This window comes from Argopecten irradians, chromosome 6 (assembly GCF_041381155.1).
Source record: "Argopecten irradians isolate NY chromosome 6, Ai_NY, whole genome shotgun sequence".
Lineage (NCBI taxonomy): Eukaryota > Metazoa > Mollusca > Bivalvia > Pectinida > Pectinidae > Argopecten > Argopecten irradians.
In genome coordinates, this window is record NC_091139.1 from 1908342 (window position 1) to 1921042 (window position 12701).

Below are 12701 nucleotides of genomic sequence, written 5' to 3' on the forward strand. Positions count from 1 at the left end.
GTAAACTTAACCCCCTCCCCAGGGGGAAACCTGAGACCCCAGGGTCATATAATTCACAATTTTTGTAGAGGGACTTGAGACCTTTCTATCTATGAAGAGTATTTGATTCTACCACATCTGTGAGTGGAGGAGAAGATTTTGAAATTTTAGTCAATTTTACCCCTTTTGGCCCCTCCCACAGCCCCCTGGGGGGTGGGGGTCATATAATTCACAATTTTGATCGGCCTTATGCCTTAGAAGGTTTGTGCAAAATTTCATTGAAATTCCTTCAGCGGTTTTTGAGAAGAAGTCGAAAATGTAAATTGTTTACGAACACACGACGCACGACGACGGACAAAAGGCGATTAGAATAGGTCACTTGAGACTTCGTCTCAGGTGACCTAAAAATGTGTTTTGTGTTTTACCAATATAAACTATAGTAAACTTAACCCCCTCCCTAGGGGGAAACTAGAGACCCCAAGGTCATATAATTCACAATTTTTGTAAAGGACCTTAAGACCTTTCTATCTATGAAGAGTATTTGATTCTACCACATCTGTGAGTAGAGAAGAAAATTTTTGAAATTTTACTCAATTTTACCCCTTTTGGCCCCTCCCACAGCCCCCTGGGGGGTGGGGACCATATAATTCTCAATTTTGATTGGCCTTATGCCTTAGAAGGTTTGTGCAAAATTTCATTGAAATTGCTTCAGCAGTTTTGGAGAAGAAGTCGAAAATGTAAATTGTTTACGGACATACGATGGACGACGATGGACAAAAGGTGATTAGAATAGGTCACTTGAGACTTCGTCTCAGGTGACCTAAAAATTAATACAGTATAACCCCTCTAACCTGAACCCGGATTCCTCGAATACCCCCTATTCGTCGAACTGGTCGTACGGTCCTGACTCTGTCCCTATATAATCTATGTAACAAAACCCCGGATAGCTCAAACAGCTATTCATCAAATACCCTTCATTCCTCGAACAAAAATATATCCCTGTTTCATCAAATACCTAGTATTTACCCATGTATTTGTCGAACAGGTGTTCGGCCCCTGAGATTTTTTACCTGTGTCACACCTGGCTGCACCGACCGACATGGATAATTGCTCACGATCTTGTGTTTATAAGTGTTGTATCAGGCCTTTGGGTAATTAAGGGATTAACGGTGTCAGTATTACCTACCTACACGATCGCAAGTCCTTGTTTGATGTTAACTTTATTTAAACATTTCAGAAAAGGCATTAAATTATCGATCTTTCTATCGTAATAATTTTCGCTGTAAACACGAAAATACGAAAGTGTTAAAAGAAAGCACGCATTGTGAAATGACAAAAGAGGCGGAAGAAATAGCTGACGTCAAGGCGTCAACTATATAAGGCCAAAAAAAATTAATTGTTAGTTTCTCAGGCCATTTTTTTAAAAAGTCAGTGCGGGCGACGGGAATATTTTTTATTTTTTATTTCTCTGAAAACAAATGCGGCAGATAACATTTTATTTTTTTCTCACTTGAAGGACATGAAAATCAATGAAAACACGTGTAGAAAATGTAAATTCTTACTCAGTCTTTAAGAACAGCTTTTAAATATCTCAATCGTCACTATATCCAAAGAAAACCAGTTGAAAATACATAATCCTGGGAGGAAACATTCCATTTTGAGCAAATGCTGACATCGGCAGCCATTTTTTTACCGGAAATGAAAGGTGCATACTAAAATTGGAGCCAATTTCCGGGTGCGTTTTTGAATGGAAATTTCGGGCGAGTTCGAATGAAATTTGGGGTGCGTTCGATGCGGCGGTCTCGATTTTAATTTTCAAGTTATGGCGCATAAAAACCTTGGTGCGGGGGGTAAATGTCGATGCGGCGGGGCCTGAGAAACTAAGAATTAATTTTGTTTGGCCTAACTTCATTTTTTAAAAATTTCTATGTTGTTTTCATTCGACAGGCTAATACAATGTTATTTATCGAAAGATGTAAACAATATGCAAAGTACATTTTATCAGCGCGTTCCATATCTTTCCCTGTATATTGTACTGTGTAACTCTTGAACACATGTAACCTAACGTTTTACAAAATAGACATCTATAAATATTGTTTCTTATGTCCGTAATTATACTGGTTAATAACTATATTGTGAGTATGTATTTTGTAAATGTTTTGAATGCTTTGTGATATTTAAATAATAGAAAATGTACTCCTTGTTGACCAATATGAATTGTACAATACATTGACTTAAATGATGATCGCTTACTCTGCTGTGAATGACATCTGATTTAGGGCTTTCTCTAAGCATGCATGTTTTTCTACTTTATATTGCTATCAATTAAACACTTGAATCAAGAAATCCAAAATATTGAAATATAGGGTAATTAAAATGTCATTTCCGTGCATTCATTGTTTGTCATATGTAGTTTGAGACCAGACATTTTGAATGCAGATCATGACCAGCCTCGGATGAGTCAAATATTCCTCGGACTATTGACCTGGTCCCCTGCTGTTCAAGTTATAGGGGTTTTACTGTATATGATAAATTTGTCACTTTTGGTGCATGTGCAATCAGTGCTTTATTCAATATAGGACATAGTGCCACAGAATTTGTTCGGGATGCAAATAATTATTTTTAATATTTTTATCTTGGAAGTGAAATGAGAAACTCAAACTTGTCGATGGTGGTAATGGTGTAAACTAAATAAGTTTTGTAGGTGAAGAAAAATACAAATTTGTATGTTCATGTTTTTCACATAGAAACTAGAAATATGTCTGTTAGACATTAAGTGTTTGCTAACTACTTCCTAACCTTAATTTCTATTATCGACAACAGGTCAGGTGTACGTAGCACTTTCGCTCATTACCCTTGGGACTATTGCAAGGAGATGGTTTACGTCCTTGATGTATTATAATAAAAATTTTTCTTAACTTCACCAGAACTTAAAATGTGAAATTACTTTGAACTTTGTAAATTGTGTTCTTTGTTATATAGAAGTGTGTTTATTATCATATTAATATTGATACAATAGACTTGTTTCCTTGTTTAAAATAGTCGTCCACTACAACACTGTCCAGTCTCTGTTCACTTGGTGACTTACCTGTGTTATGCTTGAATGCTTTTCTGGGGTACATCAGATCTGGAGCTCAGACACCCAGACTGACATTATTTTATTTCTCTTACACAAGGCTGTTTAATTTTATAAATAAGTATAGTGCAATCTACACCAAGGACCTAGGATGACGTAAAATAAATTAAATATAATCTGCTAAATAACGCTGTTATTGTCTTTGGCTGGTACTAAAAGTTGTCCAGTTACATCACTTTCTTTTATTGGCTATATACACCTCATTTGCATAGTATTGTTCAGTAAGTTTCCAAAGTTGATCACATGCTTAGAATATCGTGACTGATGCAAGAGTTTGCATGATACACCGCTTAAAGTTAACACAAAATGAATGTGTTTAGCACTGTGTAACGTAACTGATGTTAATTTATAGTAGAACATCGCTGACAGGTATATCTTAGTATATGCTTTTGAACGGTTAGTGTCACTAAATCACAACAAAATCTATTAAACGTTATAAGACATGGACTTCCGGTATCGCGTGCGCAGTTAGAATCTGCACATTGTGGATGTACACAGACTCCACACCCGACAAGGAAAATAATAGAGTGAGAGTACACTCGCACTAAAAAAACTGTTTGTCAGCGGTGGAGCATCTTTAAGATGACAGGAGACCTTGGTCTCACACCGAGAGATTCAATGATCACCATTATTGATACTCATCATAAATAAGGTTTTAATAAATGTATGACAGGCATTAAAGATATGATTGAATTTTTAATCTTTTATAATCACCTTCATGTGCTCATCTACTTGGTCGACTAAGGCTTGGAAGAAGTCGAAAGCATCCTGCTGCTCACGTATATTGATGGACTGCCCCCAGAGCTGAAACACTTTCCAGAACTTCTCAGGTTCGTGGTACTGAAGTTTACTTTCCATCAGGTGCCCAAACACCTGCTGGATCTGGTAAAACACACTGTCAAAGAGAAATAGTCATTCTTAATTTGGATTTTAAAAACAAACATTTTTTTATCTGATAAATCCATCAGAATACAAACATTCCTTATTTTCTGAGAAAGACGGAAATTATTAAGGCATTATTGAGTTAGGAACAGAAGAACACATGCCTAAGACTATATCATGAATTTTTTATTTTTTTTTATTATACTGTGAATCTATAAAGACATTATTTCAAATTATCATTAATGCAGACCTTTCTTCCTCAATCTCATCATCATCGACACCCAAAACGCTCTCAGGAATGCCTGGGGCCATGTACAGTTGTTGTATCACAGAATTCATGTAACATGTCGCTCCTCCATTCTTCAGTCCGACAAAGCCACAGCGTGCACGGCCGTCAACAGGTGGTAGGTACTGCAGAACAAAAACACAGTGAACTTATTATGCTTGTCAACAGTGGGTAGATACTGAGGGAGAAAATACAATCATTTTCGATAGTTTCAAACAGATATCTCACTGAACAATAAATTTTGTTAAAGCAAGTATAATCTCTATTCCAACAACGATTATTATAATCAAATTCATGTAATAATGACATTCCATCTGATCTGAGAGATCCAATATATCACCAGCAATAGAACTAGCCTTATCTCCCACTCATTGACACAATCTGACAACATAGACCTAGCCTTACCTCCCACTCATTGACACAATCTGACAACATAGACCTAGCCTTACCTCCCACTCATTGACACAATCTGACAACATAGAACTAGCCTTACCTTCCACTCATTGACACAATCTGACAACATAGAACTAGCCTTACCTCCCACTCATTGACACAATCTGACAACATAGAACTAGCCTTACCTCCCACTCATTGACACAATCTGACAACATAGAACTAGCCTTACCTCCCACTCATTGACACAATCTGACAACATAGAACTAGCCTTACCTCCCACTCATTGACACAATCTGACAACATAGATCTAGCCTTACCTCCCACTCATTGACACAATCTGACAACATAGAACTAGTCTTACCTCCCACTCATTGACACAATCTGACAACATAGAACTAGTCTTACCTCCCACTCATTGACACAATCTGACAACATAGAACTAGCCTTACCTCCCACTCATTGACACAATCTGACAACATAGAACTAGCCTTACCTCCCACTCATTGACACAATCTGACAACATAGAACTAGCCTTACCTCCCACTCATTGACACAATCTGACAACATAGACCTAGCCTTACCTCCCACTCATTGACACAATCTGACAACATAGACCTAGACTTACCTTCCACTCATTGACACAATCTGACAACATAGATCTAGCCTTACCTTCCACTCATTGACACAATCTGACAACATAGACCTAGACTTACCTTCCACTCATTGACACAATCTGACAACATAGATCTAGCCTTACCTTCCACTCATTGACACAATCTGACAACATAGACCTAGCCTTACCTCCCACTCATTGACACAATCTGACAACATAGATCTAGCCTTACCTTCCACTCTCATTGACACAATCTGACAACATAGACCTAGCCTTACCTCCCACTCATTGACACAATCTGACAACATAGACCTAGCTTACTCCCATTGCACATCACACTACTCCACTCATTGACACAATCTGACAACATAGACCTAGCTTACCTTCCACTCATTGACACAATCTGACAACATAGACCTAGCCTTACCTCCCACTCATTGACACAATCTGACAACATAGACCTAGCCTTACCTCCCACTCATTGACACAATCTGACAACATAGACCTAGCCTTACCTTCCACTCATTGACACAATCTGACAACATAGACCTAGCCTTACCTCCCACTCATTGACACAATCTGACAACATAGACCTAGCCTTACCTCCCACTCATTGACACAATCTGACAACATAGACTAGCCTTACCTTCCACTCATTGACACAATCTGACAACATAGACCTAGCCTTATCTCCCACTCATTGACACAATCTGACAACATAGATCTAGCCTTACCTTCCACTCATTGACACAATCTGACAACATAGATCTAGCCTTACCTCCCACTCATTGACACAATCTGACAACATAGACCTAGCCTTACCTCCCACTCATTGACACAATCTGACAACATAGATCTAGCCTTACCTCCCACTCATTGACACAATCTGACAACATAGATCTAGCCTTACCTTCCACTCATTGACACAATCTGACAACATAGATCTAGCCTTACCTCCCACTCATTGACACAATCTGACAACATAGATCTAGCCTTACCTCCCACTCATTGACACAATCTGACAACATAGACCTAGCCTTACCTCCCACTCATTGACACAATCTGACAACATAGACCTAGCCTTACACACTCATTGACACAATCTGACAACATAGAACTAGCCTTACCTCCCACTCATTGACACAATCTGACAACATAGAACTAGCCTTATCTCCCACTCATTGACACAATCTGACAACATAGACCTAGCCTTACCTCCCACTCATTGACACAATCTGACAACATAGACCTAGCCTTACCTTCCACTCATTGACACAATCTGACAACATAGATCTAGCCTTACCTCCCACTCATTGACACAATCTGACAACATAGACCTAGCCTTACCTCCCACTCATTGACACAATCTGACAACATAGATCTAGCCTTACCTCCCACTCATTGACACAATCTGACAACATAGATCTAGCCTTACCTCCCACTCATTGACACAATCTGACAACATAGATCTAGCCTTACCTCCCCACATCATTGCCTTACCCCACTCATTGACACAATCTGACAACATAGATCTAGCCTTACCTCCCACTCATTGACACAATCTGACAACATAGATCTAGCCTTACCTCCCACTCATTGACACAATCTGACAACATAGACCTAGCCTTACCTCCCACTCATTGACACAATCTGACAACATAGACTAGCCTTACCTCCCACTCATTGACACAATCTGACAACATAGATCTAGCCTTACCTCCCACTCATTGACACAATCTGACAACATAGACCTAGCCTTACCTTCCCACTCATTGACACAATCTGACAACATAGACTAGCCTTACCTCCCACTCATTGACACAATCTGACAACATAGATCTAGCCTTACCTCCAACTCATTGACACAATCTGACAACATAGATCTAGCCTTATCTCTCACTCATTGACACAATCTGACAACATAGATCTAGCCTTACCTCCCACTCATTGACACAATCTGACAACATAGACTAGCCTTACCTCCCACTCATTGACACAATCTGACAACATAGACCTAGCCTTACCTCCCACTCATTGACACAATCTGACAACATAGATCTAGCCTTACCTCCCACTCATTGACACAATCTGACAACATAGACCTAGCCTTACCTCCCACTCATTGACACAATCTGACAACATAGATCTAGCCTTACCTCCCACTCATTGACACAATCTGACAACATAGACCTAGCCTTACCTCCCACTCATTGACACAATCTGACAACATAGAACACTAGCCTTACCTCCCACTCATTGACACAATCTGACAACATAGATCTAGCCTTACCTCCCACTCATTGACACAATCTGACAACATAGATCTAGCCTTACCTCCCACTCATTGACACAATCTGACAACATAGATCTAGCCTTACCTCCCACTCATTGACACAATCTGACAACATAGACCTAGCCTTACCTCTCACTCATTGACACAATCTGACAACATAGACCTAGCCTTACCTCCCACTCATTGACACAATCTGACAACATAGACCTAGCCTTACCTCTCACTCATTGACACAATCTGACAACATAGATCTAGCCTTACCTCTCCACTCATTGACACAATCTGACAACATAGACTAGCCTTACTCTCCACTCATTGACACAATCTGACAACATAGAACTAGCTCTATTTACAATCTCCTACTCACTCATTGACACAATCTGACAACATAGACCTAGCCTTACCTTCCACTCATTGACACAATCTGACAACATAGACCTAGCCTTACCTCCCACTCATTGACACAATCTGACAACATAGACCTAGCCTTACCTCCCACTCATTGACACAATCTGACAACAATAGACCTAGCCTTACCTCCCACTCATTGACACAATCTGACAACATAGATCTAGCCTTACCTCCCACTCATTGACACAATCTGACAACATAGAACTAGCCTTACCTCTCACTCATTGACACAATCTGACAACATAGATCTAGCCTTACCTCCCACTCATTGACACAATCTGACAACATAGACCTAGCCTTACCTCCCACTCATTGACACAATCTGACAACATAGACCTAGCCTTACCTCCCACTCATTGACACAATCTGACAACATAGATCTAGCCTTACCTCCCACTCATTGACACAATCTGACAACATAGACCTAGCCTTATCTCTCACTCATTGACACAATCTGACAACATAGACCTAGCCTTACCTCCCACTCATTGACACAATCTGACAACATAGATCTAGCCTTACCTCCCACTCATTGACACAATCTGACAACATAGACCTAGCCTTACCTCCCACTCATTGACACAATCTGACAACATAGACTAGCCTTACCTCCCACTCATTGACACAATCTGACAACATAGATCTAGCCTTACCTCCCACTCATTGACACAATCTGACAACATAGATCTAGCCTTACCTCCCACTCATTGACACAATCTGACAACATAGACTAGCCTTACCTCCACTCATTGACACAATCTGACAACACTAGCCTTACCTCTCCACTCATTGACACAATCTGACAACATAGATCTAGCCTTACCTCCACTCATTGACACAATCTGACAACATAGACTAGCCTTACCTCCCACTCATTGACACAATCTGACAACATAGAACTAGCCTTACCTCCCACTCATTGACACAATCTGACAACATAGAACTAGCCTTACCTCCCACTCATTGACACAATCTGACAACATAGACCTAGCCTTACCTCCCACTCATTGACACAATCTGACAACATAGACCTAGCCTTACCTCCACTCATTGACACAATCTGACAACATAGATCTAGCCTTACCTCCCACTCATTGACACAATCTGACAACATAGACCTAGCCTTACCTCCCACTCATTGACACAATCTGACAACATAGACCTAGCCTTACCTCCCACTCATTGACACAATCTGACAACATAGACCTAGCCTTACCTCCCACTCATTGACACAATCTGACAACATAGATCTAGCCTTACCTCCCACTCATTGACACAATCTGACAACATAGATCTAGCCTTACCTCCCACTCATTGACACAATCTGACAACATAGATCTAGCCTTACCTCCACTCATTGACACAATCTGACAACATAGATCTAGCCTTACCTCCCACTCATTGACACAATCTGACAACATAGATCTAGCCTTACCTTCCACTCATTGACACAATCTGACAACATAGATCTAGCCTTACCTCCCACTCATTGACACAATCTGACAACATAGATCTAGCCTTACCTTCCACTCATTGACACAATCTGACAACATAGATCTAGCCTTACCTTCCACTCATTGACACAATCTGACAACATAGAACTAGCCTTACCTCCCACTCATTGACACAATCTGACAACATAGACCTAGCCTTACCTCCCACTCATTGACACAATCTGACAACATAGATCTAGACTTACCTCTCACTCATTGACACAATCTGACAACATAGACCTAGCCTTACCTCCCACTCATTGACACAATCTGACAACATAGACCTAGCCTTACCTCTCACTCATTGACACAATCTGACAACATAGACCTAGCCTTACCTTCCACTCATTGACACAATCTGACAACATAGACCTAGCCTTACCTCCCACTCATTGACACAATCTGACAACATAGATCTAGCCTTACCTCCCACTCATTGACACAATCTGACAACATAGACCTAGCCTTACCTCCCACTCATTGACACAATCTGACAACATAGATCTAGCCTTACCTTCCACTCATTGACACAATCTGACAACATAGACCTAGCCTTACCTCCCACTCATTGACACAATCTGACAACATAGACCTAGCCTTACCTTCCACTCACTCAATTGACACAATCTGACAACATAGATCTAGCCTTACCTCCCACTCATTGACACAATCTGACAACATAGATCTAGCCTTACCTCCCACTCATTGACACAATCTGACAACATAGACCTAGCCTTACCTCACCACTCATTGACACAATCTGACAACATAGACTAGCCTTACCTCTCACTCATTGACACAATCTGACAACATAGACCTAGCCTTACCTCCCACTCATTGACACAATCTGACAACATAGATCTAGCCTTACCTTCCACTCATTGACACAATCTGACAACATAGACTACTTACCTCCACTCATTGACACAATCTGACAACATAGATCTAGCCTTACCTCCCACTCATTGACACAATCTGACAACAATGAGAACTAGCTGACTTACCTCCCACTCATTGACACAATCTGACAACATAGATCTAGCCTTACCTCCCACTCATTGACACAATCTGACAACATAGACCTAGCCTTACCTCCCACTCATTGACACAATCTGACAACATAGACCTAGCCTTACCTCCCACTCATTGACACAATCTGACAACATAGATCTAGCCTTACCTTCCCACTCATTGACACAATCTGACAACATAGACCTAGCCTTACCTCCCACTCATTGACACAATCTGACAACATAGACCTAGCCTTACCTCCACTCATTGACACAATCTGACAACATAGATCTAGCCTTACCTTCCACTCATTGACACAATCTGACAACATAGACTAGCCTTACCTCCCACTCATTGACACAATCTGACAACATAGATCTAGCCTTACCTCCCACTCATTGACACAATCTGACAACATAGACCTAGCCTTACCTCCCACTCATTGACACAATCTGACAACATAGACCTAGCCTTACCTCCCACTCATTGACACAATCTGACAACATAGATCTAGCCTTACTCCCACTCATTGACACAATCTGACAACATAGACCTAGCCTTACCTCCACTCATTGACACAATCTGACAACATAGATCTAGCCTTACCTCCCACTCATTGACACAATCTGACAACATAGATCTAGCCTTACCTCCCACTCATTGACACAATCTGACAACATAGATCTAGCCTTACCTCCCACTCATTGACACAATCTGACAACATAGACTAGCCTTACCTCCCACTCATTGACACAATCTGACAACATAGACCTAGCCTTACCTCCCACTCATTGACACAATCTGACAACATAGATCTAGCCTTACCTCCACTCATTGACACAATCTGACAACATAGATCTAGCCTTACCTCCCACTCATTGACACAATCTGACAACATAGATCTAGCCTTACCTCCCACTCATTGACACAATCTGACAACATAGATCTAGACTTACCTTCACTCATTGACACAATCTGACAACATAGATCTAGCCTTACCTCCCACTCATTGACACAATCTGACAACATAGAACTAGCCTTACCTCCCACTCATTGACACAATCTGACAACATAGACCTAGCCTTACCTCCACTCATTGACACAATCTGACAACATAGATCTAGCCTTACCTCCCACTCATTGACACAATCTGACAACATAGATCTAGCCTTACCTCCCACTCATTGACACAATCTGACAACATAGACCTAGCCTTACCTCCACTCATTGACACAATCTGACAACATAGATCTAGCCTTACCTCCCACTCATTGACACAATCTGACAACATAGATCTAGCCTTACTCCCACTCATTGACACAATCTGACAACATAGATCTAGCCTTACCTCCCACTCATTGACACAATCTGACAACATAGATCTAGCCTTACCTCCCACTCATTGACACAATCTGACAACATAGATCTAGCCTTACCTCCACTCATTGACACAATCTGACAACATAGACCTAGCCTTACCTCCACTCATTGACACAATCTGACAACATAGATCTAGCCTTACCTCCACTCATTGACACAATCTGACAACATAGAACTAGCCTTACCTCCCACTCATTGACACAATCTGACAACATAGAACTAGCCTTACCTCCCACTCATTGACACAATCTGACAACATAGACCTAGCCTTACCTCCCACTCATTGACACAATCTGACAACATAGACCTAGCCTTACCTCTCACTCATTGACACAATCTGACAACATAGATCTAGCCTTACCTCCCACTCATTGACACAATCTGACAACATAGAATCTAGCCTTACCTCCCACTCATTGACACAATCTGACAACATAGAATCTAGCCTTACCTTCCCACTCATTGACACAATCTGACAACATAGACCTAGCCTTACCTCCCACTCATTGACACAATCTGACAACATAGATCTAGCCTTACCTCCCACACTCATTGACACAATCTGACAACATAGATCTAGCCTTACCTCTCACTCATTGACACAATCTGACAACATAGATCTAGCCTTACCTCCACTCATTGACACAATCTGACAACATAGAACTAGCCTTACCTTCCACTCATTGACACAATCTGACAACATAGATCTAGCCTTACCTCCCACTCATTGACACAATCTGACAACATAGACCTAGCCTTACCTCCCACTCATTGACACAATCTGACAACATAGACCTAGCCTTACCTCCACTCATTGACAC

General features: G+C 40.8%; 1 protein-coding gene across 1 annotated transcript in view; it reads right to left on the minus strand.

The window, feature by feature from the left end:
- LOC138326151 (ubiquitin carboxyl-terminal hydrolase 24-like) overlaps nucleotides 1-12701 on the minus strand; it is a 123716-nt gene that overhangs the window by 62741 nt on the left and 48274 nt on the right. The window contains exons 38-39 of the mRNA XM_069272279.1: nucleotides 4248-4408; nucleotides 3830-4010 (exon numbers count right to left, since the gene is read on the minus strand). Of these exons, the coding sequence (XP_069128380.1) occupies nucleotides 3830-4010; nucleotides 4248-4408 (342 nt within the window). The remainder of the gene's footprint in view (nucleotides 1-3829; nucleotides 4011-4247; nucleotides 4409-12701) is intronic.